This window comes from Physeter macrocephalus, chromosome 8, assembly GCF_002837175.3.
Source record: "Physeter macrocephalus isolate SW-GA chromosome 8, ASM283717v5, whole genome shotgun sequence".
In the NCBI taxonomy this organism is placed as follows: Eukaryota; Metazoa; Chordata; class Mammalia; order Artiodactyla; family Physeteridae; genus Physeter; species Physeter macrocephalus.
In genome coordinates this window covers 47,422,421-47,449,517 of record NC_041221.1, presented here as the reverse complement: position 1 = coordinate 47,449,517, position 27,097 = coordinate 47,422,421, and the positions used below count along the sequence as shown (strand labels likewise).

Below are 27,097 nucleotides of genomic sequence, written 5' to 3'. Positions count from 1 at the left end.
CTCCCAGGCGCTGCGCCCAGAGAAGGCGCAGAGCGCGGCCGCCGCCGCTGAACCGGCCGCCGCGCCCCGCGCCCGCGCAGCCCGGGCTAAAAGCGCGGCGCGCGCAGCCCTGTCACCCCCCCACCCAAGGCAGCGGCGGCTGCTCGGACCTCGGCTTCTGGGGTTGCGGGGAGCCGGCGGGGGAGCTGTCTGCCTCCTTCGCCCTTCTCGCGGCGGCGGCGGCGGCGGCGGCGGCGGCGGGAGCCTTGGCCGCCGCCTCCTGCGCGCCCTTGCTGCCCCGAGCAGCCCCAGGATTGCGAACTCGTGCCCCTGACCTATCGGGCGGGGCTCCGCGCTCCTGCCCTCGGCCCGGATGGGTCTCCTGGCTGGGACTTGGGGCTCCTGGAGTTAATGTCCAACTGGAGGTCTGCGGAGACCGGATCCGAGGTAAGCCGGGGAGCCGGCCTGGGGGGAGCGGGCGGGTGGCGCCTGAGTCGCCAGCGGGTGCGTCGGGCTGTGCGGCGCTGGAGACAGAGGGGGCGCGGCTGGACCCCAGAGCAGGCGGTGAGACTAGAAAGAGGGGACACTAGAGGGAACCGAAGCGCCGGGAGGGCAGAAGAGAGAGAGAGAAGTGGAACCGGGGAGAGGCTGGGTTTGCGGAGGGGCAGGTTGCCTTTCCTCGTGGGCAAAACTGCGCGCAGCCCTGCCACCCCCCCACCCAAGGCAGCGGCGGCTGCTCGGACCTCGGCTTCTGGGGTTGCGGGGAGCCGGCGGGGGAGCTGTCTGCCTCCTTCGCCCTTCTCGCGGCGGCGGCGGCGGGAGCCTTGGCCGCCGCCTCCTGCGCGCCCTTGCTGCCCCGAGCAGCCCCAGGATTGCGAACTCGTGCCCCTGACCTATCGGGCGGGGCTCCGCGCTCCTGCCCTCGGCCCGGATGGGTCTCCTGGCTGGGACTTGGGGCTCCTGGAGTTAATGTCCAACTGGAGGTCTGCGGAGACCGGATCCGAGGTAAGCCGGGGAGCCGGCCTGGGGGGAGCGGGCGGGTGGCGCCTGAGTCGCCAGCGGGTGCGTCGGGCTGTGCGGCGCTGGAGACAGAGGGGGCGCGGCTGGACCCCAGAGCAGGCGGTGAGACTAGAAAGAGGGGACACTAGAGGGAACCGAAGCGCCGGGAGGGCAGAAGAGAGAGAGAGAAGTGGAACCGGGGAGAGGCTGGGTTTGCGGAGGGGCAGGTTGCCTTTCCTCGTGGGCAAAACTCTCTGGTGCCCCTGCTGCCTCTGGACCCGGGCATATCCGACAGGGGCAGTTTCCCCCCCCGACTCGGCGAGGCGCTCCTCCGTCAAGTCCCGGGAAGGTGCGGGACTGGAATCGCCTTTGAACCTACCACGACCAGAGTTGGGTTCTCTGTGGACGCGCAGCTGCATAGATACCGTTCCCGGGAGTGTAACTGGGTTTGGTCTGTTCCAAGGGAAAGTGTAGGCCCCGGGAGGGACTGCTGCAAAGGTGCTGAGAACCTAAAAATAGAGAGCTCACCTCCTCCGGCGCGGTCTTGCAAATCTACATTCCTAGCCCTAGTCGGAACCCGGTTGCTGGCACTTTCCTAATGCCCGAAATCCCACCTCACCATCTCCGTCAAGCTTTAAGAGACGGGCTTCCTGAACAGTCCAGGACCAGGGCCTCCGCCTCGAGCAGACTCTTGAACCTTCTCAAGGTCTCCCCTAAGCCACCTCGGTGATGGGTTGAATGACTTTCGTCTGTACTCTGTGCCACCTCCCCCAGTAACACCCCCGCCACCACCCTGCCACAGCCTCAGGGCTGACTTCGCTGTCGTTTGGTTTCCAGACCCAGCGGGTGAAAACGAACCCTCTTCGGGGCGGGGAATGACTCTCGCCGGAACCCCCAGCCTCCTGACGCCTCCCTAGTTTCGGGGCTGGCACACGCGCCCGCAGAGCCGACGTGCGCGCCCCGGGGGAGCTGCCCAGCCCCGCGCTCGCAACACTTTTGCTCATTGGTGGGGACAAACGCAGCTCCTCCGAGCCCTGCCGCGGATGTGTTGGAGCGCACTCCACTCTTCCACAGTATATTTGGGGGGCAGTATAAGTGGTTTACAATGTTGTGTTAGTTTCTGCTGTACAGTGAAGTGAATCAGCTATAGGTATACATATATCCCCTCCCTCTTGGACCTCCCTCCCCGCCCCCATCCCACCCATCTAAGCCATCTTGAATATACACTTAAGTATCCCAAGGAAGAGAAGCTCCTGCCAACCTGACGCACGCACCTCTTCCCGCAAAGCCCTGGAAGAGGGGAGCTGCTGGGCTTCCGCCCAGCCGCAACCAGGTCTCGCCCTCACAGTTTCGCCACGTCTTCGCTTCGGCAGCGTTCAGGGACGGTGGCTCCTTTTCAACAAGTGTCAGGTGTTTGGGGAGCCCGCTGCGTCCCCAGCCCACTCTCGCCAAGGGGTTCGGCTGCCCCTGGGTCTGGCACCCGGCCTCGGGCCCTTTAACAGACAGACCCGTTCCCAGACTGTCTGCAGAAGGCGGCGCTCATTCTTTTTCCTCCTCTGGTCTTGGGCCCGACAGAATAAGTCCTCCGTCCGTCCAGGACACAAGACACAGTTAAGAAAAGCAGTTCATCTTTTCAGCAACTTCTGTCCCTATCCCCAAAGAAAGCCCCCGAGTTAACAGCACGCCGCCACCCACCCACCCCCGCCTCCCTTGTCTCCTCCTGAGACCTGGATCTCGAAGGCAAAGCCCAGACAAACCTCCCAGCCTGCCAGACACAAGAAGGCGCGGGGGCACTGGCGGCGGCAGCGCTCACACGCGCTGAAGCTGTCACCGTGACGCGGGGGGGGGGGGGGTTCACAAAGCAGGTTGCCGAGGAACCAGCTTAAGTGAGGTGGGTAGAGAAAAATTAAGGAGTGGGGGTGAAGAGGGCTAGGAGCCTGAAAAGCAGGGATGCTCGGGAGGACATCCAGAAGTTCCGGGGGGGCGTAATTTGCATTTGGGGAAGGATTGTAGGGGGAGTGCTCGTTCATCGGTTCTATGCTTAAAATGACAACGCAGCCCCAGCGGCGTGGGCGCTCCAGGACTCCGGCGGTCGTGACGCGGGGGGGGGGGGGTGGTTCACAAAGCAGGTTGCCGAGGAACCAGCTTAAGTGAGGTGGGTAGAGAAAAATTAAGGAGTGGGGGTGAAGAGGGCTAGGAGCCTGAAAAGCAGGGATGCTCGGGAGGACATCCAGAAGTTCCGGGGGGGCGTAATTTGCATTTGGGGAAGGATTGTAGGGGGAGTGCTCGTTCATCGGTTCTATGCTTAAAATGACAACGCAGCCCCAGCGGCGTGGGCGCTCCAGGACTCCGGCGGTTTCTGGTGCCCTCTGGTGCTGGGAACCCAGAAGCGCCCCGCGGCGAGCGGCGGCTTCTGCCGGCACTTTTGGCTCTTGGGACGTCCTCTCCGCCCTGGACTTGGGGACCACCAGGTGCCGGCGCCCGCGACGCCCCCCTTTTGCCCTGCCGGGCGCGTAAGTCCTGGGCGCAGAGGGGAACCAGCCTGGAGGGCACGAGGACGGGTGCGGGGGCACCTGGAGAAGCCGACTTCGGGAGGAGAGCTCGGTTACCGCACGTGGCAGCGCGTTCCGCAATTCGCGCTCGCAGCAAAGGCGGACGGTTGCGGCAGAAACACGTCGGACAGATGTGCTTTAAGAAAGCGATAAAGAGACCATCAGGGAAGCCGCGGGGTGTGTGGGGTGTGTGGGGAAAACCTCTGCGTGGACCGCTGTGAATGCGAGCCGCCGGATTCCGTCCTCTTGCTCCGCCAGGCAAATACCGGGAACTAAAGAGCCGCTCCGGCTGCAGCCTGCCCGGCGGTGCTCAGAGGGAAGAATGCGCCCTCCCCGTCCGGGGCAGGTGGGAGAGCTCTTTTCGTGGCCTGAGCCGCACCCCGCGGAGGGCGGGAGCCGGAGCCGGGAGCCTCCTTTGGCCAGGCGGGGAGTTTTCCGCTGAACTCTTTTGCCAGCTTCGCCACACTTCTAATTGAGGATCTCCACGTCCAATTTAAAAAGCCCTCCGTCGGCCAAGCAGGAAAAAAAAGGAAAAACCCTCTTAATGCGGAAGGGAAATCTGGTGCCTCTGTCTCTTCCTGCTGGCGGCCACCGCGATTTGGGAGAGCGCATTAATCCCGCTCCTCCCCGCCCCTCAAGGCCGCCAGCCAGTTCGCACGCACCCGCGAGCGGGCCCTTGGCGAGGGGGCGGGAGGCCTCGCGTTCCCCAGTCCCCTCTGCTCGAGCGCCTCGCTGGGCTCGTTTTGCACGGCCTGGGTGAGGTGTTGCCTGGGCCCCCGCGCCCCGACCCAGCGCCTTTCCTTTTCCCCGGGTTTGTAGATCAGCCGGCGGGGCATGGGGCGCCCGGAGCTGCAGGTTTTCGGAGTTCCTAGTCCCTATAGACTCCCCAAGCCCAACAGCTGCAGAGCGAACAAACAGACGCCCAAAGGATGGAAAATGCATTCGTCTCCGCAGCGGTGGGAGGTGGCGGTCGAATGAAACGCTTCCCCGGGTGGCCTGCACCGGAAGCCGGGCGGGAGTTCTGGGTGGAGATGGGGGGCGGTTGCTGGAAGGGAGGCGGGCGCTCCTGGCTGCTAATGGAGAGGAAAGGGGCCGAGGTTTTTGTTTTTACCTGGAAAGTCTGACTCTCTCCCACGGAAAAAGTTCAAGGAGATTTTCCTAAGAATCCCTTTTATTTGGAGGAAAGAGGATAATCAACTGCATGAGCCTCGTAGCCCTTGGAAACTGAACACTGGCATTGGGGAGGCACTGGGTAACACCGCACCCCAAGGCGCCCGGGTCTCCCGCCACCTCCTAATTGTGTGGGGCTTGGCCCCGAGTTGAGGGGGCCTGTTTCCTCACCAGCCCCCTGCTGCGTGACCCTCCTTTCTAGGGGTGTGCGGAGTGACAGACCAAACGGAGGCCCCTGACTCAGAGGACCTGAGCCCCACCGCGCGCCCTTTCCTGGTCTAGACCTTCTGGTAGCGTCCCGGACCGGGTGCAGTTGTCCAGGAGTGACTGACCGGCCGTGGGGAGCTCGCAACTCCTGTGCGCGAGGGGAAGGGATTTAAGGCCAGAGTCTCGCAACACTGCGGAAAGAAAGAGGGCGTTCGGGGACACCACGAACATTTTCAAGACAAAGGCAATCCCTACCTAACAGTAACGCTAAAGCACTTATTGAGCGCTTACTTTCTGCTTGGCTAGGCCTTTTCCTGTGTTAATATTCACAACCTTAAGAAATGGAAGTCGTATTTTAAACCGAGTTGAAGCTTTGGGAAGTGAAGTAACTTAACGCAGATACTCCCCGGACAGCCCCAAAGTCTCCAAGTCCCTACTAACTTCTTGTTCCGACGACAAAATACTAAGTTAAGTGGGAGGAGTAAAGCTTGGTTGACGTTAGTGGTGCCCCCGAGCCTGCCCCCGCCTAGCTGAGAGCAGGATCGGGGCCCCGGGCGGCCCCGCACTTGATTTTATTTCCTAAAATAAAAGGCTGGTCTCTTGCTTGGGTCCAGGGCTCTTCCCCGGGGCCTGTGGGAGCTGCTGGACGGGGCGGGAAGCACAGGGTGAGGGTTGCCCGGTCGCCCCCCCCACCAGGAAGCGCGGGGGGGAGGGGGGTTGCGCGCCAGTGCCGGTGTCGTCGTGTTGGTACCGGCGGGGGCAGCGGCGCTGCTCGAAAATCCGACCCCTGGGATCCGGTGGCGGAAGAGAAGGGCACTTGTGGGATGGCCGCCAGGGAGGTGCACCCCGGAGCGGGGACGAGCAGGCGGCTGGGAAGGAAGGAGGCGGGGGGGTGCCCGGGGAACCGCCGGGCTGCCGCGGTCCGGGAGGAGGGCGGTGCCGAGTTCGGAGGGGAGCCCCGAGGACCCGCGCGGCCGAGGCGCCCCGGGCAGCGCGGCGGCCCTCGGCGTCCAGGCCTAACGCGCTCTCCCCGGTTCTCCCGCCCGCCCGCCCGCCCAGGTGCCGCCGCCGGACGGGACTCTAAGATGAAGTTATGGGATGTCGTGGCTGTCTGCCTGGTGCTGCTCCACACCGCGTCCGCCTACCCGCTGCCCGCCGGTAAGAGGCCTCCCGAGGCGCCCGCCGAAGACCGCTCCCTCGGCCGCCGCCGCGCGCCCTTCGCGCCGAGCAGTGACTGTAAGAACCGTTCCCTCCCCGCGGGGCTCACCCCACCCGCCGCTCGCACGCACCCCAAGTCAGCCCCGACCGCAGTGTGGCCTCCCGACCCCGGGCAGAGCCGCGCTGGCGCCGACGCCCCCTCGCGGTTCGTAGCCACCGACTGGTGTCCCAGGGCCCCGACACCTAGCGTGTATGTGGCACGCGCTGGTTTTGCCCAGCACGGGGGGTAACACATTTTTCTGCCGCTCATTTAGCGTTCCGGGGAACAGCTGTTTTCCCCAGCAGTACCACCACCACCACCGTAGGAGAACACTCAGTTGTCCCCTTTCCTCCGCTTCCCCATCACACATAGACACACCCCAACCCGTTTTTTCTTCCAAAGCCCTCTTTCTCTGGGTGTGCCTGGCTGTGCTGAATTCTGAAAACAATTGCATTTCCATCCTAAACTGCCCTTGCAAGGGAAGAGGCTGAGGTTTCACAAAACCAAGCCAGAGTCAGAGAAAACACAGAAGGGCCTTGATTTCCAGAACAAGCATCTGGGCAGTGTCAAATCTGTTCAGAAACGTTCCAGTTCTAGAAAGACAACGATACATAGTGCTAGCTGGGCCTGGGGGAAAAGAACCAAACAACCCATCGTTCACTCCACACATGACAATGTTAACTCTGAAGAAAAGGCCAGCTTATTAATATTAGGAAATGAGTCGTGATTTGCCTCTCAAAACTGTCTTAGCAGTTTATCAGGGCACATCAACTATGATTTGATAGAACCTACCCTCCGCTCTTGAGAAGTTTATCTATTGCATAAAGCAGAGTATGCTTCATCACAAGTTAGAGATTATTGGGGAGGTATGTAGCTAACAAAGGTAGCAGCAGAGAATTTGCACAACCCCAAACTAAAGCGTCACCATAACCACTCACCACTCCTGTTACCCTTCAGGCTATTTTGCATTTGAAACCTGCACAGTAGGAAGGGTCCCAGAGTCAGCCGTATGCTAGAGTCCCCCAAACCTATGGCCTTGGGCTAAAAATCGCCCAGGAAATGTGATGTGCTTATCTTATGCTTAGTTACAACAGTTAAAGCATCGTCTTCCAGAAGTCCCAGGGAAAAGAAAAAGTGCATTTTTCTAAGGCAAATTAAGACTTCAAGAGTGACTTAGGGTTAGAAAGAGAACACAGTTGATCCCTTGAAACTGAAGGAACTGTTCCAAGAGTTTCTGTCCATTAGTTGTATAAACTTATTTTTAAAGGCTTTGGTTTCAACCACGAGTTTCCATCTTAGCGTATACAATGTTTCTGCAGTAGAAACTTAAAATGCCCTTTAGTGCCATTGTCTTCAGAACTGTACCCATGAGGGCTGAGGAAGTGGCTTTTCATTGGTTCAAGCAGCCTAGGTCAGAGGAACAGGAACACAGTGGAAGGTAACAGTTTTCTAACCAAGACATTCTGGAGAGAAAAATGACTGTGCCTGATTATGAAGCTGATTAATTCATGGAGGTTTATTTAGCATATTAGTACCCTGTCTACCTAGGCTTATTTAATGCTGGCTCCTGGTGCTGGCTCTGCTTTTGGCTAATCCTGTGACCTTGGACAAATTACTTACTACAGAACTCAATGAACAGTTTACAACTCTACAGTAAAGGAAGGCCTTTCCACTCCAAAATGCCAATGACCGTGAGATTGCCCCCCCCGCCCCGGAACCACCCCACCACCTGCACACTCCACCCTAACCTTTCTTTGGGAAAAGACTCATAAGAAAAGACCCCTGCTCACTGGACTCACCTGGGGAACTTTAATGACTGCTGATGCTGGGCTTCACCAGGAGAGATTCTGATCTCATTGGTTTGGGGCGTGGCCTGGGCATCTAGATATTTAGCTGTTCCCCAAGTGAGTCTAATGTGTAGTCAGGGTTGAATCCCTATGGCTTGATAATACCCTAAGAAAATCCGTGCCTCATGTAAGGTACAGGCAGTCACAAAGCAAGCAAGGTAGCCGTAATCCTACTGATGGACGGCGGCGGTAGCTGGGGGCTCTGGGGAAATGGAGATCACTTCCCTTTTCCAAAACTGACGCTAAGTCATCAATGGACAAGATTCTGACCACTGTGTTTACATTAGAACCAGCAGAACACACCTGATTCTGTTTTATCTATCGGAAGACCCAATAGATCCTTGAAAGAGAAATGTTCCCAGAGAGAAAGTGAGCTGCCTTCTAAGCCAAATTGACTTCTTTCCAGGTATGTTCAATTCGGTAGCAAGCTGTCAGTGCGGGGAAGGCGGAATAATGACAATGTGCAGACTTTGAACACTCAACCAGTGTCGACATGCTCCCGTCACAGCGTGAACATTTATATCCTGCACTGTACGCCATGCAACTGGTTAAGGCTTATGTCGAAAAACATTCATTCACTCGTTTCATTTGAAAATAGAAAGTACCGTAAATACTGGTCCGTCTTCTTTTCAAATGCTTGTAACTTAGTGATTGAGCAAAGGCTCTTTCATGCCACCTTGAGTCATTCTGTGCTGTTTAAAGGGGGCTGGACTGCACCCTGTCCACACACACACCTTTGAGGTTGCGTGTATTTTGCTGGTCCCAATATAAATGAAACAGCCAGAATTCTGTTCCTACCATTATCAGGAGCTGAGCCAACCAAGTAGAATTCATAACTGGCTCACTCGTTTGCCTAGAGGTTGACAATAAAGTTCATGGACTGTGGCTGCCTCCTGTAGCAACTTTGAACTTGTCTAAACTCAAAGACTTGTGATTTTCCTTTTGGGGCATCCAAGACTTTTCCCTTTCACCATCTTTGGGTTTTTTTAAATTTTGCTTTTTACCCATATCTTTTCCAAAGGGCGATTAGAGCAGGCCTGAGGCATCTAGAAAGCGGAACCAGAAGGTGATACGCACAGATGTCATAGCATTTTAGAGCCCAGAGGTACTCCTATGGTCCCCAGGCCTAAAGATGTAAAGCAGCTTGTCCAAAGTGCCAGAGCTCCATGGTGGCAGGAGGATGGTTTTTAAAAATTTGTGATCTGAAAGCACGTATTCATTCAACAAGTAATTAATGTGTGCGTGTATGTGCCAGGCACTGTCCTAGGTGCTAGGGAATCCTTGGTGCACAGGCAACAGCCCCTGTCCTCATGAAATGTACTCTCTAGTAAAGGTACAGTGTGAGGTGCAATTTGGTAGCTTTGTAAACTAAAACTAAACATGAAGAACCTTGGGCTGAAAAGGTGGGCTTCCTATGTGACCGGAAACCAACTAGAAGAAACACTGAGCATTCTTAAATTGTAATTGCAGGTAATCCACAATTTATTGTAATCTAATGGGGTTATATTCCACCCGTTTGGTAGCAAGTCACAAATTTTCCTAGAGAAACCATCTTACAAATCAAGGTGTCAAGCTCCCAGACTAGCCCACCAGAATCTATGTAAACCGTGATAGAACTGAGATACAATTCACAGTATTATTGGGCTAGAGTCTCTTCCCAGGTTGCCAGGTCCCATAATCTGCAGAAGGAGGGCATAGAGCAAATCATGGAGTTTCAACAAGCAAGGGCTCACGTTCACACGTTCAGATCAGTCTATGGTTTGGATCCCAGTCTTGCCACTTACCCAGCTGTTACTTAACAGCTCTTAAAGCGCCGTTTCCTCATCTGTAAAATAGGAATACTATTCATCCCGCCTCCTGGGGCTGCTGTGAGAGTTAAACGAGATAATGCTTTGTAAAACCTGTGCCCCATAAACAACTATTGTACTTGCCACCCTCCCCCTTGCAGCATGCACCCAGTGAACGCCTTTCCTCCCGCCACAGCCTTTCACTTCAGCCCCTGCCAAGCCATTGCTCTAACTGGTGGAATTTCAAGCAGCCCGACAAAGCATGGAGAGTGAAAGAAACGCAGACCTTGCTGGGAGGCTATTTTGGGCCCCAGAGACAGTCAGTTGGTCAGCACGTAGGCGGGCCAGTCTTGCCTGGGATTCTGCCCCCGGGTCAGCTCCCCCTGGCTCTTCCCAGGTTTCACAGCTCCTTCCCTTCCCCATTCTCTGAGCCCACATAGTTCTGTGGAATTGTTCCCACCAGATTCCCATGGTCATGTTAGGGAGACCCCCTTCCCCATGGGAAGAAGGGAGCCAGGGCACACTAAGATCCCTACAGGTAGGTGATAAGGGGGCTGTGAGTTGGAGGCTCCCTGTCTTGAGATAGAGTATTTCTGTTTTAAGTGATCCCACCTGGATATTTAAGATGTTTCACAAACTCAGCAAAAAAAACTGTTAGTGAATTTAGTAAACTTTCAGCCCATTGTTATTCGGCTAAGAAAGCTTCTAGTGCAATAAGCTGGTTAAATTATAAGCTTTCAAATCTAACGTTGTGGGTTCAGAGTTCAGAATAAATAAGTGCCGTCCATCTATTGCTTCTTATTATTTTAGGGACTATATGAATAGATGATACTGTAATAAGGTCCCTAAGCTGAAAAAGGGCTGTGCCACTTGGGATGGGGGTCCTGGAATCAGGAAATCGCATGTCAGGCTTTTAGGAAGCACTGATTTCTCACTTGAGATCTGAGACCAACATCTCATTCTGGCCTCAGTCTGAAGACCTATTTCAAACTGTTGCTGTTTAGAGAAATCTATTTCAGGCTTAATTTGAATTGGCCAGTCTTAGGACCTTAGGCCGATCCAACAGCCAAAGAATTGTTCTCAAAAGATCCTACTTTCACTGATAGAAAAATAAAAGCTATCTGGCATTTTCCCCTCCTAATGTCCCTTTCATCTTTGTTTCTTTAGCACTTAATGGTCCATAGCCCCTTTATTCAATTAAAACACATATTCTTTCATTAATCACTTGAGCTCAATCAGGAAGCAAGTATTAAATATCTTTCATGCTCTAGGTGCTGTGTGGGCATCTAAAAGGCAAAACTGTGAACTTAAATAGCTTATGATCTAGTTGTAAACTATGGATAGGCCGATGGGTGGGTGGATTGTCAGTCCGAGAGATAGCTATGTCTACCAAGGCATGTATGTTAGCTTAGCTGTGGTCATGGTAAGAATTCCTAGCAATGAAGTCACTGGGATTTGGAGATTATAGCAGGAAAGAATTTGGGGGAGAGGGGAGATTTGAGCTGGTACTTGAAAGATGGGTATTAGGAAAGGAAGGGAAAGGGAAAAGGGCACATTCCAGACCAAGGAGAAGCATAGGCAAATTTGTGATCACGATATGGGGAAGGGGCAGGTGGTGGATACAAGGAGGAGGCCAGACTCGTCGCCAAGTACTGAGAACAGGTGGCGGGAAGTAGTGTGAAATTTAGGATATCTCTGTAGGTGATACCCAGATTATGAGTTACTGTAAAATCCAGGAAAAGAAGGTGCTTGCTCTGTTTCTGATGGCAGTGGGGTGCCGCTGGAGTGTCTCAAGCAAGCAGGAGGCAGCAAGCGGGATCTCACTGCAAAGCCTTCTTGCTGCAAAACTTACTTACTCAAGTCCCAAGCTTCACGAGTCTATAGCATAGGCATATTTTTCATTTTGAAGTGTGCCCTTATTTTTAAAGTGTCTAGGCATAAGCACAATTGAATCAACCTGTTAATCCTCAAATAATCGAAGAGCTACAAATAAAAACTTAAGTTAGTATCATACAGATGAACGTATTTATGAAACAGAAATAGACTCACAGACATAGAAAACAAACTTATGTTTACCAAAGGGGAAAGGGCGGGGGGATGGATTGGGAGTTTGGTATTAGCAGATGCAAACTATTTATTATATATAGGATAGATAAACAACAAGGACCTACTGTATAGCACAGGGAACTATATTCAATATCCTGTAATAGACACGGGGAGTGGGAAGGGTAAGCTGGAATGAAGTGAGAGAGTGGCATGGACATATATACACTACCAAATGTAAAACAGATAGCTAGTGGGAAGCTGCCGCATAGCACAGGGAGATCAGCTCGGTGCTTTGTGACCACCTAGAGGGGTGGGATAGGGAGGGTGGGAGGGAGACGCAAGAGGGAGGAGATATGGGAACATATGTATAGCTGATTCATTTTGTTATAAAGCAGAAACTAACACACCGTTGTAAAGCAATTATACTCCAATAAAGATGTTAAAAAAAAATCTTGTAATAAACTATAATGGAAAAGAATCTGAAAAAGAATATATATACATATATATATATATCTGAATCACTTTGCTGTACACCAGAAACTGACACAACATTGTAAATCAACTATACTTCAATTAAAAATAAAGAAAGAAATAAAATAAAAGCTAAAGAAAATAAAGTTAGTATCAGAGCACCTCTTAGCTCTCCACGTGGTAACCCACTTTTTAACAAATAAGGTTTTTTAAATTTATTTTATTGAGTATAGTTGATTTACAATGTTGTGTTAATTTCTGCTGTACAACAAAGTGATTCAGTTGTACATATATAGACATTCTTTTTCATATTATTTTCCATTATGGTTTATCACAGGATATTGAATATAGTTCCCTGTGCTATACAATAGGACCTTGTTGTTTATCCATCCTATATATAATAGTTTGCATCTGCTAATCCCAAACTCCCAATCCATCCCTCCCTCTCCCCGCTTCCCCCTTGGTAACCACAAGTCTGTTCTCTATGTCTGTGAGTCTGTTTCTGTTTTGTAGATAAGTTCAGTTGTGTCATATTTTAGATTAGATTAGATCCCACATATAAGTGATACCATATGGTATTTGTCTTTCTCTTTCTGACTTACTTCACTTCTTATGATAATCTCTAGGTCCATCCATGGTGCTGCAAATGGCATTATCTCATTCTTTTTTATGGCTGAGTAGTATTCCATTATATATGTATTATAGATATAGATATAGATATAGATATGTATATATATATATATATATATATATACCACATCTTCTTTATCCATTCATTTGTTGATGACCATTTAGGTTGTTCTATGTCTTGCCTATTGTGAATAGTGCTGCTTTGAACATAGGGATGCATGTATATCTTTTTGAATTATAGTTTTGTCCAGAAATATGCCCAGGAGTGGGACTGCTGGATCATATGGCAATTCAATTTTTAGTTTTCTGAGGAAATTCCATACTGTTTTCCACAATGGCTGCACCAGTTTACATTTCCACCAACAGTGTAGAAGGGTTCTCTTTTCTCCACACCCTCTCCAGCATTTGTTATTTTAACAAATAGGTTTTGCATATTGTCCTAAGATCGAGTAGGTTTGAGCTATACTGGACAAGAGGAGATGTTATTTATCCCCGTTGTACAGATGAAGCAATGAGACCTAGAGATTTGTTCAAGGTCACAAATCCAATAAGTGGTGAAGCCAGCAAACCTCAAGCTTCTAGTCCCAAAGCCAATAATGCTGGCTTAACACAGACTGCTCTCATATTAGTAGATTAAGAAAACACAAACCTTGGCTTGCTAAAAATGTATTCACTAACTGAAACATGTATTTCTAGGAAAATCAATGAGCAAACTAATAGAAAGAAGCAAGGAATATTATATTTCCTTGAGGCCCTTTCTTTGATCCCTGTTTGGGCTGCAATGGGCCTAGGCTCATATAATTAATGGCTAGTTCAAAGTCTAAATCAGGACATTTTAGGGAGAGAAACATGTATTTCTCTGCACAGTCCTATAATATCGATGCTTTTTGCAGTGAGAGAAGGCTCCCTAACTCTTCGGGACAAAGTGAGGTCTCCTAGAATGCTTGATAGGCTGATGGCATTTGGGAGGCCTTCGAGAAGGCACTCATCCTCAGGTGGCTTCTGTTCCGCCCAGGGAAGGAAGCGTCCACTTGGGAAGCCGAGGGTGACTGCACACGTGCCAGAGTGATCGCCTCTATGGGAACAGGAGTGGGTTTGCATACACAGATCTTGGGTCACTATTGGGAATCAACTGCTTAGCTCAGTAGAGACAAAACCCACTTTTGTATGATTGTATCACTGAGCATGGTTTTTAAAGTCTTCAAACTTTTTTGCTTGCAAACCTACAAAATTATGTTGAAAAAGTATCGCGCACTTCTAAAGTGATATCTGCAATTTTATCACAAGTTTAAATAGTTGTAGCAGATGTAATTTCCAGCCCATTTGGGAACTAGATATGTGCTTCAAATCTATTTTTGGCAAAACCTTGGAGCTGCAAATGTAACTTATTCAATTCGTGGAAAATTATCAAACAAATCAGCTCAAGTAAGTTTATTTTTTGGTCAGAAAAGGTCCAACTTCATTTTCACTTCAAATGCACATGTTAGTATACATCCATGACAACAACCACGCCTCTGGATCCTAATTATAAGATGAAGAGATGGATGGGTGGATGGACAGACAGGCAAATAAAGCACCATGCCTTGCCATGAGTGCCTGGACAGAATGAAATATGGAACCACCTACTTTGATATTTCTTGATTCATTCATATGGGACTTCAGTAAGTGTTCATAGTACAATGAATACCCATGTCCCCTTTTCACCAAGACTGACCTTTCATTAGCATTTTGCTTCATTTTTTTTCCTAAACCATTTGAGAATTACTTGCAAACATAACTAGTTCAGCATGAACCTTCTAGGAGCCAAGGACATGACCTTATATAACCACAATTCAGTTATCAGTCTCAGGAAATTTAACATGTACACAATACTGTTATCCAATAGATAGTCCATATTCAGATGCCCCCAATTGTGGCAATAATGTTCTTCGTAGTTTTTTCCCGTAATTGAGGGTCACAACTTGCATTTGATTGTCATGTCTCTTTATTCTCCTTTAATCTAGAATTAGCTCCCAAGCCTTTTTTCCCACAACATTTTGAGAAGTCCAGACTGTCTTGCCTGCTGTTCTGCAGACTGCCCTTCGGTTTGGATTTGTGTGACTGTTTCCGCATGATTAGATTCAGGTACACATCTTTGGAATCCTAAGTTCATGGTGACGTGTCCTCACATCATGAGTCACCAATACCAGTTTATCCCAAGGAGCCATGCACGCCTGAACGGTCCTTACAGGTGTCTATCCACCAGACAGTGCTTCGCGGTAAAATGAGTGAGATGGGCAGGAAGGCAGACAGATGATTGTGAGAGGAGAACTGGCTGCAGGAGTATTCGTAGGTGGACCAGTCTTAGGACGCAGCACATGTGGAATCTGAGGATCTGGACATTGATTCTCTTAAAACTACCCAGAGACTCTGTAGAAAGTCCTCATGTACCCCCAGAGGGATACATGCCACAGTTTGAAGACACCGATCTATGCCGTGGTGGACACAAAATATCGTTCATGGGCTGTGGAGTCAGTTGATGTTTGTGTGGTTCCTTTGGGGGCATTTCTAGGAAAAGAGAAGAGGCAGCCCAGACTCCCAAGACAGGCCTGCCCCTTCTGCCCACAGACCACCATGCCGGGGCCTCCAGGCCTTCTCCTCCACGGGACATGCTGGACAAAGAAGGGGCCAGTGTCTGCATCGCCTTTGTCCAGAGCCAGCAGACTTGGTCTTCACGCCACTGCCTCCAGTGTAATGTCAGTGAAGAACGGGCACAGGGACTTACTTTGGGTGCCGTTTGTTACGTACTTTCAGGCGCTGAACCGAAAATCTTCTTCCATTCCGTGTAACTCTCCCCACTTTCCGGGGAGATCGGGGCTGCACAGGGTTAATCAACTGGACCCAGGAAAGCCTGAGGGAACACTCACGCTTTTGACCATACCACATGACATCACTTCCTGCCAGCCCACCACTCTCCTACGAAACTCTTCTGGCTACGTCAGCGAGGAGGAAAGTCAGGCGTGGAGGTTTTGTAGACGCAGCTGTTTTTGCATATATCTAGCTAATTACCTGAAGAGTCTTTGAGATTCCAGTAAATTCATCCACCAAGGGGTAGAAGGTCCTTCCTCACATCTGACCACAGGAATCCATCAGGCAGGCTCAAATGATAAAGAATACTTTTCTTTCACCCCCTTTATTCTCCTTTCAGCTTCTTAATCCCTCCTCTTCTTGCCCAGGTCCCTCAGGCCCTTCGAGTTCCTTCTACCCACTGCTCAGGTGGGCCCACTGGGAAGGGCCCAGGGAAGTTGAATGCAGGACCCAGTGGAACCATGGGGCCTCTCAGGCTGCAGGCAGGGCTTTGTGGGAAGGAAGAAGCCAGGTTCTTTTCCTTTCCAGGTTCCTTTGGGGTTTCCCCTCAAAAACCACCCGCCTCTGAGAACATCTCAAAGGATTATTTTCCCAAGGGGCGCTTTGTATGCTTCATCTTACTGGGTAACTTTCTCTCCCTCCCCTGTTAAGTGTTTTATAAGGGCAGTAGCAGGTCTCCTGGTGTGCACTCGAGCATGAGGTGTTTACAGCTGGCTGTGGTCGGCTTTTAGCTCGCACCAGGTGTTCATGGATTAGCTAACAAATGGACACCCTATTGAGTGTTTTCCTGACTTAAAAGCAGAAGAATGGACCTTTTCCCCTCAGGGGAGCCATTCTGTATTACCATAAAATTATTAACATCACTATAATAAAAGTATGGACCACATGGGTGGAAATCAGAGCAGGGCAATTAGAAGCTGAGTAACAAAATGAATGTAGTCCATCTTTCCTGAGTGAGTGAGGTTTTTGGCTATTTGTATTCATAGAGTAATTTCCATTACAGTGATGACAAGTTTTCTTAGTTAAATTGTAGGATAAGTAGTCAAGACATGGTATAGCTAATAAGTATGTGGGATGTTGGTCAAAGTAGGTGGATCTGGTAACTAAAACGGCATTCTGGTGGGCAAATGGCCTTTAAAAGTATACCCAAGGCTTCTTTTTCTGTATTTTGAACTGGTTGGTCTTTTCTTCTGTCTTGAGAGGATCCAGAAATGCTTTTTTAAAACAACAAAACACTGGTGTTTTTACAACGCAAATACTTTTCAAATAAACCTATGTCATGTTTTATTGCCAGCAAACCACTGGTCATGGAGAGAATGCCCTGGTAGCTCTGGCAGTGGTCACAGTGACTTAGTAAATTGCCTCAGCTGGTGATTGTTCATGGGAGAATAGATGCTATGGACCCCTCTTGAAGTTAACCCGAGTCCACTCTGACCAGGATGGTCTATGTAATGCCAGATGAATACTCTGTCCAAAATAGGAAAGTACGGGGGGTGGTCACATGCCGCGAGATGCCTCAGCATTCCAGTACTTAGGGACCCATGGGTGCTTTAATTAGTTCAAATAAGTGCCAAAGTCAACACTTTTAAATAGTAGCAGATGACAGAACTTTGAAGTTTTCAGAGAACTGCAACACTCTCCTGAACTAACACCACACGTTTCAGAGGTCGCTGAAGGTCAAATAAAAAACAAGCGTCAACAGCCCCCAAGACAAGCTGTGGGGCCCTTACAGTGCATTTGGTAGCAGTTGCCGTGGATGATTCTAGCCTTAGAGTCCTAAGACCAAGCAGCAAAACCAGAAATGAATAAAATAGAGATTTTGAGAAAATGGCAATTTTGCCATTTGGGTGAGGGAGACTGCAGGATTATAGCATGTGGGTGTCTGTGTCCTCTCAGAGGTCATTGGCTCCTTCTCTACCTTTACAGATGGAGACTGGGGTGTAAGGATACCTCCCACTAGAACCTGGGTGCTTTGAGACACAAGTATAGGGCCCTTTCTACACATCTCTTCACCTCTCCTAAATAAGACATAGGAAGATGACTGGATGAGTTGAGAGGCACTTGGTTATCTCAGGTGTAACCAAGACGTTGAACCAAGAGGCAAACCGCAAAGGTTGAGAACTGCTAGAACCTAAAATACCTCTCCTGGGGTCTCCTGGGGCCCCTGATGGTGGCGGGTAGCAGAATGCTGCTGGGGCATCAGCATAGGCAGTCCTCTCCCTGACGGGGGCGACACCAAGACTTAGACGGTCCGCATCTTAGGGCATTAGCACTGGGGAAGGCCCCCGAGAGGGGCTAGCCGACCTCAGAAGGGTTCAGTGACTAGTCCAAGGGCACAGGCTGGGCAGGGACTGACCCCGGACTGGAATCCCAGGCTCTGTCCTCTCCAGCTCTGCAGTGAGACTTTATCACTTGGTGCCAGCGTGAGTTTGAGGAGTTTCCGGAGACGGGGCCTCTCTGTCTGAATCTGCCACAGCCCTTGGCTGCCGGTTTTCCGGTTTTAACTGGGAAATTGCCAGTTCTGCCTTAGGGTGATACGCAAGACCCAGGATGTGGGAGAGATGCCCCTGAACGGCATGCTTTTCCCCTTCTGGAGACGATTTACTGTATTCTGTGGTCCATGGCAGCCTAACTTTAGAATCTACTTAATGTACCTCAGTTCACGCTGAACTTTCCAATAGAAAGTGTATTTCTCACTTCCTGTTCTGAATGTGGTAAATGCGTGCAGGTGAAATCAGCATATCTTGCGCTCTTTCCAGAGTAAGTTACCACACACCCGAGACTAGACAAGCTGCACCGTAGTGGAATTTTTACTTAAAAACAGATAGGCAGCTTGGAGCCCTAGAACAAGTCTGAGCTTTGAAACCAAAACCAGCTGAGTCTACATTTATGAGCCACGTGGCCTTGGGCAGATAGATATTTACCTTCTCTGAGCCTCAGTTTCCTGATCCGTAAAGTAGAGATAAATATGCGACCCCGACTTTAGCCTTGCCAGGGATGTTGTCAGGGTTAAAATTCATGCTGGTGGCATCCATCCCACCTTTACACTGGTCATACTAAGTACATCAAGGAAGCTGTCATTTCAAATAGAGGATGATGCATATTTTTTGTAATGTGGGGAATTTTAAAGGTAAGACTCCACCATGTAGTTCTCATAATACTGCAATATTAGTGAAAGAAAATCATGTTCGTACATTATTGAAAAGTAAAAACAGCATTCTAAAGAATGACATTAGCTGGGAATTTCCTTGAGAGGTTACATAAATCTTAGGCTGATCTTTTCATGTAAACATGCATGTGTATATGTGTATATACACATATATGTTTGTGTCTGTGTGTGTGTGTATACACACACACAGAACTTCTCTTTTTTATATACTTGGTCTACAGAGCAATTTGTACTTTACCTGGGGTACAGGTAGGCAACGAATATCAGATTAAATGTCCTCCCCCCTGGGGGGGGGTGGTTTCACGTGCCTCCTTTTGCAGACAGGCTTTCAGGAGAGGCTCTGCAGGCACAGCATCTCTGGCCTCACACCCAGGGTCTAGCCCACCCCAGAACTGGGCACCACCTGGAGTGAGGGCACCCAGGCGCTGATTGAAGATGTGCCTCTCGCCTGTGTGGCCTTGACCTAGGCAGTAGGTCACCCCTGCGGACCTCAGCGTATTAACCCTTGCCCTTCCAGTACACAGAAGCTGGATGCTTTTCGCTGAAGTACAGAGGTGGGTCCTCCCTAGAGCGAGAAACACCTGGGCCTTCTCTCCAGAGCCTCTGCATCCTTGAGGCTAGTTCTGGCCTGGAAGACGGCTCCTGTAGGAGAGGCCCACTGTGGGTGCGAGGGTCCAGCCCTCTCCTTCCTGGGCCCCTCAGGGCCCACCCCACTCCGGATAAGGGGTCACCTCCTCACTGCTTTCTACACAACCTTGCGCTGTCCCCCTCATGGGCCCACGGGTCAAAGACAGGCTGAAAACTGGCTTAGACACCCAGCCAGACCGGGTGAGGAGGGGGACAACCCAATACGAGTATAAAATGACCCCTTTGATTAAAATATAATTAACCTGAAAAATATATATATATAATTAACCTATACTCTTTAAAAAAAAATCTAACATTTAAAAGAATACTTTGTCCACTAAATGCCAGCTTAGCCAAGATAATGTTTTGAATTATGTGCTTCTTGGTTCAGCTATTACAAGGAGTACTCTGAGGTCTCACCATTGTTCCTATAAAAACTCAATTAACTTTACCAGATAGTCAATATCCCAGGCCTTTGTTCCTGAGGTAATGTTACTGTTTTCCCATAATCGAGGGGGGCAAAGTCTCTGCAGTGAATGGTTTGGTTTGTTCCCAGAGTCTGGCCCTGTACAAGGTTTCATTTGTTTAAATAACACTGTTTATACAAAGGACACATCAAAGTTAAAATATTTTAAATAGAATAATGCCAAAATATTTAGTTGCACCCTGAAGGATGACTTAAATGCATTTGAGCGTTTTGATTTTTCGAAAACTTTAGCTTTTAGATGTCCATGTTTTCCCAGATCTAGCATCCAAGTGGGTCTGGGAAATGGGCAAGTGTTTGACTTACTTTTTAAAAACGATGCTCCTCTTTTGTGCTTTGCAAGTATTTTACTATCAAAGTTCATACTAATGAGGGCCATTTGTGTAGCTGACATCCTGCCAAGCCCTTTATAGGATAAAGAAAGTGATATGCCATTAAGTCTTAATTTGGGGAACTAATCCAAACCCAACCCCTTTGCTTCTCCTGGCTCAGTGAATTCCAGGAACATGGAGGCGGCTGGGGGCTTCTTGTTCCCCCGGGGAGTTTACTTGCCTGAGCCAGGTGTGAGGCTTCTGCAGAGACCCTAAAGAGTGGCTCAGTGGGGGCATGGCTCACAATGCCCCCTCCAAATGCGTAGTGTTGATAACTTGAGGTCTCTTTAGAAATGAACTCAGTCAGCAGCAAAAGGCCTGGGATTAGGAATTCAGTTGGAAGAGACAGGCCAATTTGCTCTATGGTTTGGAAAATATAATGTTGCCCTTTTCTAGTTTCCAAAATTCATATCCATGTAAAACTTTCAGCATAAATATTTATTTTTTCCTCTATTGTTCAAGAAAGAGAAGAAAGGGGGCAGGGGGGAACCCCTTCAGTTCAATAAGAATCACCTATGTCCTGAACCTGACTCTTAAATAAACACTTCCACCTTAACAACAAGGTATGAGGGAGATGTCCCATCAAAAGCAGTTCTCATTAGCTACACTCTTTTTATTTTTTTATTTTTATTTTTGTCTGCATTGGGTCTTTGTTGCTGCGCGGGGGGCTTTCTCTAGTACGCTAGCGGGGGCTACTCTTCGTTGCGGTGCGTGGGCTTCTCTTTGTTGCAGAGCACGGGCTCTAGGTGCAAGGGCTTCAGTAGTTGTAGCATGCAGGCTCAGTAGTTGTGGCTCGCAGGCTCTAGAGCACAGGCTCAGTAGTTGTGGTGCACGGGCTTAGTTGCTCCGCGGCATGTGGGATCTTCCCAGACCAGGGCTCGAACCCGTGTCCCCTGCATTGGCAGGCGGATTCTTAACCACTGTGCCACCAGGGAAGCCCCTACACTGTTTAGTTTAACACATCAAACACAGATTGACTGCTTCCCAGGTGCCTGGAAGCCTTTTAATTCAGGCTTAATGATCCATTCACCACCTCACCCAAAAGCATAAGTAGTTGGTGCATTCACACTGCTATACGCATCACCCCAAAAAGGCCAAGCAGAAATTAAAATAAAGAAAAAGGAACTAAACGTTCTCATAACAAAGGAGAAGTATGTCCCAAACATTACTGAGGACTGCTTATACTAAAAATTTATTTGCTAGTTACCTGACATTCAAATTTAACTAGGTATTCTGTATTTTATCTGGCAAGCAAAGCCAGTGGACAGAGTCATGTGGTCAAAATGTCTTAAAAAGGAGGGACAACATTTTTCCAGAACTTTGAAAGTGTCAGGCAATAAATAAGAACATTATAAATGCTGATCCAAATCATCATTATAACCCTAGTAATATAAAATTATGTAATTTATCATGTTATATAAATTAATGAGTCTCTAAACCAGTGTAAGTTGAACTTTTGTAAGTCAAATGTTTTCCCATTCGTTTATGTTAAAATTTTAGTAATATTTCATCCTCATTTCTGATTAATCCTCAGTTGATTCTCAATCAGTTTTAACTTCCATGTTCCCAGGTTCTTAAGTTAATGATCTATTCAGGAGTTCTTGAAGAGAGCCAGGGACCCCATCATGTGGATCCTTTTGTAAAACAAAGAGTCTCTTTAGAAATTTGAAGACTTTTTTTTTTCTGTATTTTGACTAATCACCCCTAAGATACCAGGTTTAGAAGTTCAGACTTCTATTCAAGCATGGGTTTTTGAAACTGAGCACACCTAATTTCCTCTTTTATAGCTTATTATTGAAAAAAAAGTCACAAATAGCATAAGCAACTCATTTTTCGAAATAAGCAGTTGATGTCTTTAACGCAGAGTGCTTTAAAAAAATTTTCAGGGAATTTCCTGGCGGTCCAGTGGCACTTTCACTGCTGTGGCCTGGGTTCAATCCCTGGTCTGGGAACTAAGAATCCTGCAAGCCGTTTGGTGTGGCAAAAAAAAAAAACAACAATTTTTTTTTAACATCTTTGTTGGAGTATAATTGCTTTACAATGGTATGTTAGTTTCTGCTTTAGAACAAAGTGAATCAGCTATACATATACATATATCCCCATATCTCTTCTCTTTTGAGTCTCTCTCCCTTGCACCCTCCCTATCCCACCCCTCTAGGTGGTCACAAAGCACCGAGCTGATCTCCCTGTGCTATGCGGCTGCTTCCCACTAGCTATCTGTTCTACGTTTGGTAGTGTATATATGTCCATGCCACTCTCTTACTTCGTCCCAGCTTACCCTTCCCCCTCCCCGTGTCCTCAAGTCCATTCTCTACATCTGTGTCTTTATTCCTGTCCTGCCCCTAGGTTCTTCAGAACCATCTTTTTTTTTTTTTTTAGATTCCATATATATATATATATATATATATATATATATATATATATATGTGTGTTAGCCTATGGTAATTGTTTTTCTCTTTCTGACTTACTGCACTCTGTATGACAGACTCTAGGTCCATCCACCTCACTACAAATAACTCAATTTCGCTTCCTTTTATGGCTGAGTAATATTCCATTGTATATATGTGCCACATCTCTTTATCGATTAAACTTTTTTTTTTTAAGAACAGAGAAGGAAAGGAAGGGAGGGAGGGAGGGAGGGAGGGAGGGAGGAAGGAAACTTCCTAAGGAAGTCCAGTAGAAGCTGTTCAGAGGAAACGACAAATTCCGATTCCAATGCTCTCCCACTCTTCCAGTCCTTCTTGAGAAAACGTTACTGCCATGGAGCCAGAACCTTTCTGAATCCTCAGGATGAAGTGGGCTTTGAGAGCTGACACTTTAAAGCTGCCGGAAGCTGGCAAGGGAGTGAGCTTGGTTATTCGCTGCTTATTCGCTCGCAGGAGGGAGATGACCGTGCTACTCGGTGCCCTGCGGCTGCCCGCGTGACGGAGGCTGTTTATTTTGGAGCCTTTCATTTCATCATGGTGCGGTTCTCAGCTGAAGCCCAGGTGTCCCCTGGATAAATTAAGGACTCTCTCTTTCTCCCCTCATAAAGTGGCCCTAACTCGTTCAGAAATCACTGTGGGCCTCCAGGGACCAAATCCTATTGTAGGCACCTGGGATCCACTGGTGAGCAAGCCACGCAAAGGTCCCTGCCTCGTGGAGGTGACATTCGCTCAGAGAAGACAGACAACAAGTAGTCAACATAAGGAAAGTTAGACAGTGTGTTGGAAGGTAGTGAGTATTATGCTGGGGAGGGAAGGAGGCAGGAGGGTCTGGATTCGGGCTCGGGAGGGATTGCATTTGAAACAGGGAGGTCAAGGTGGGGCTTGGCGGTGGTGACATTTGAGCAAAGACTTGAAGGGGATGGGGGCGTGAGCCACTGGGTACTCTGCAGGAATGGTGTTTCAGGCAGAGAGGGAACAGCCAGCACAAAGGCCCCGAGTCCCTGTTTGTGTTCTGATCTGTGTGGGTCTCAACCACGATGATCTTGCCCCCAGGGGACCTTTGGCAATATCTGGAGACACTTTAGTTCATCACTGTTGGGATGGGGCTGGGGGATACTACTGGCATCTCCCGGTTAGAGGCCAGGGATGCGACTACACATCCTCAAATGCTCCCACAACAAAGAATATTCCAGCCCAAAATGTCAGTAGTGCTGAGGTTGAGAAACCTTGTGTTTGAGGAACAGTGAGTAGGCCAGAGAAGCCAGAGGGGGAGGCAGTAAGGAAGAAGGAAGTTGCATACGAGGTCAGTGGTAACGAAGGCTGGGACGGAGTGGGTGGCCAGGTCAGGGAGGGCCTTGGGCCAGTGTGGACTTTGGCTTTTATGCCAAGGGAAATGGGGAGCCATTGGAGGGCTTGGAGCAGAGGAGGGACACGAGCTGCATTAACAGTTTTAAGAGTGTTGCTCTGGCTGCCGGGTGGAAAACAGACTGAAGGAGGGTAAAGCTGGAATGCAGGGGCTCGGGGGCGAGGCGATGGGGCACAGACCAGTGGAAGCAGCTTCGAAAATTCTGTGCACAGAACCATCCAGTGCCAAATTTTAGATTTTAGATTTAGGGCAACAAGGTGATCTGGAAATTCCACACCATCCCCACTCTTTTCATTACTATATGTCATATGTGTTGCATACACACACACACACACACACACACACACACAGATAGAGAGAGAGAAACAGAAATAGATATGGTTAAGTTGCCTTAGCTGGATTATGTTTTACACAACAGGATACCTGATATCTGTTTTAACAATTTGTTCATAACAAAACAATTTGACGTGGGTTAGGCACAGTGTAATCCTTCTCTGCTTTAACATGGGCTTGGCAAAAAAAATTCCCTCTTGCTAACAACTCTTTTGTGGCATATTGTCCTAAGCCACATATAACCCTAAACATACTAAATTACCTGAAAATGGGATGGGGAGCATAAAAGGTTTAGTACCTAATAAATGGGCATTTGAATTGCTTTCCTCTTTTAAAAATGTATTCAGTTGTTCAAAGTTACTCTTCTCTTACTTGATCAGCCAAAGCAAGTGCTTGAAACACAGCAGAAAACGCCAAGAGACTGCAAATTCATGCGTTTGCCCAAAGGTCTCAAACGTCACAGGAGCATCATCTCAATCATTCCTCCATGTGATCTCCCTAAAATGCACATCTCTTGTCCTCTCTGCAGCCAAAGCCAGTGGGAGTCGTGTGACAGCCCGCAGCAGAGGCTGGACAGCCACCTCCCACCATCTGCCCACAAACAGCATCTCAGTCCACGTACTGCTATGATACATTTAAATGTCATCTTCCATGTCCTGGCTATTGTAAATGGAGCTGCAATGAACATTTTGGTACATGACTCTTTTTGAATTACGGTTTTCTCAGGGCATATGCCCAGTAGTGGGATTTCTGGGGCGTATGGTAGTTCTATTTTTACTTTTTTAAGGAACCTCCAAGTGTCCATCAACAGATGAATTGGTAAAGAAGATGTGGCACATATATACAATGGAATATTACTCAGCCATAAAAAGAAATTGAGTTATTTGTAGTGAGGTGGATGGACCTAGAGTCTGTCATACAGAGTGAAGTAAGTCAGAAAGAGAAAAACAAATACCGTATGCTAACACATATATAGGACTTGAGGACACGGGGAGGGGGAAGGGTAAGCTGTGACAAAATGAGAGAGTGGCATGGACATATATACACTACCAAATGTAAAATAGAGAGCTAGTGGGAAGCAGCCGCATAGCACAGGGAGATCAGCTCGGTGCTTTGTGACCACCTAGAGGGGTGGGATATGGAGGGTGGGAGGGAGATGCAAGAGGGAAGAGATATGGGGACATATGTATATGTATAACTGATTTGCTTTGTTGTAGAGCAGAAGCTGACACACCATTGTGGAGCAATGGTACTCCAATGAAGATGTTAAAAAAAAAAAAAAAAAAACTAGGAGCCATTGGAGGGCTTGGAGCAGAGGAGGGACACGAGCTGCATTAACAGTTTTAAGAGTGTTGCTCTGGCTGCCGGGTGGAAAACAGACTGAAGGAGGGTAAAGCTGGAATGCAGGGGCTCGGGGGCGAGGCGATGGGGCACAGACCAGTGGAAGCAGCTTCGAAAATTCTGTGCACAGAACCATCCAGTGCCAAATTTTAGATTTTAGATTTAGGGCAACAAGGTGATCTGGAAATTCCACACCATCCCCACTCTTTTCATTACTATATGTCATATGTGTTGCATACACACACACACACACACACACACACACACAGATAGAGAGAGAGAAACAGAAATAGATATGGTTAAGTTGCCTTAGCTGGATTATGTTTTACACAACAGGATACCTGATATCTGTTTTAACAATTTGTTCATAACAAAACAATTTGACGTGGGTTAGGCACAGTGTAATCCTTCTCTGCTTTAACATGGGCTTGGCAAAAAAAATTCCCTCTTGCTAACAACTCTTTTGTGGCATATTGTCCTAAGCCACATATAACCCTAAACATACTAAATTACCTGAAAATGGGATGGGGAGCATAAAAGGTTTAGTACCTAATAAATGGGCATTTGAATTGCTTTCCTCTTTTAAAAATGTATTCAGTTGTTCAAAGTTACTCTTCTCTTACTTGATCAGCCAAAGCAAGTGCTTGAAACACAGCAGAAAACGCCAAGAGACTGCAAATTCATGCGTTTGCCCAAAGGTCTCAAACGTCATAGGAGCATCATCTCAATCATTCCTCCATGTGATCTCCCTAAAATGCACATCTCTTGTCCTCTCTGCAACCAAAGCCAGTGGGAGTCGTGTGACAGCCCGCAGCAGAGGCTGGACAGCCACCTCCCACCATCTGCCCACAAACAGCATCTCAGTCCACGTACTGCTATGATACATTTAAATGTCATCTTCCATGTCCTGGCTATTGTAAATGGAGCTGCAATGAACATTTTGGTACATGACTCTTTTTGAATTACGGTTTTCTCAGGGCATATGCCCAGTAGTGGGATTTCTGGGGCGTATGGTAGTTCTATTTTTACTTTTTTAAGGAACCTCCAAGTGTCCATCAACAGATGAATTGGTAAAGAAGATGTGGCACATATATACAATGGAATATTACTCAGCCATAAAAAGAAATTGAGTTATTTGTAGTGAGGTGGATGGACCTAGAGTCTGTCATACAGAGTGAAGTAAGTCAGAAAGAGAAAAACAAATACCGTATGCTAACACATATATATGGAATCTAAAAAAAAAAAAA

The 27,097-nt window shown here is 48.6% G+C and overlaps 1 protein-coding gene across 6 annotated transcripts in view; it reads left to right on the top strand.

The window, feature by feature from the left end:
* The first annotated feature begins 728 nt into the window (after positions 1-728).
* The window catches only part of GDNF (glial cell derived neurotrophic factor), a 30,752-nt gene continuing 4,383 nt past the window's right edge, over positions 729-27,097 (top strand). For 2 of the 6 annotated variants that reach the window (XR_008618044.1, XM_055086526.1), the window contains exons 1-2: positions 904-984; positions 5,967-6,143. Coding sequence is in view for 3 of the 6 variants with exons in the window: in XM_055086526.1 (XP_054942501.1) it covers positions 5,993-6,143 (151 nt within the window). In the remaining 3 variants the exon portion in view is untranslated. Of the gene's footprint in view, positions 985-5,966; positions 6,144-25,855; positions 26,794-27,097 lie in introns of those variants that run through there. The other 4 variants (XM_055086527.1, XM_024122405.3, XM_028492861.2 and 1 more) reach the window with 4 other exon arrangements.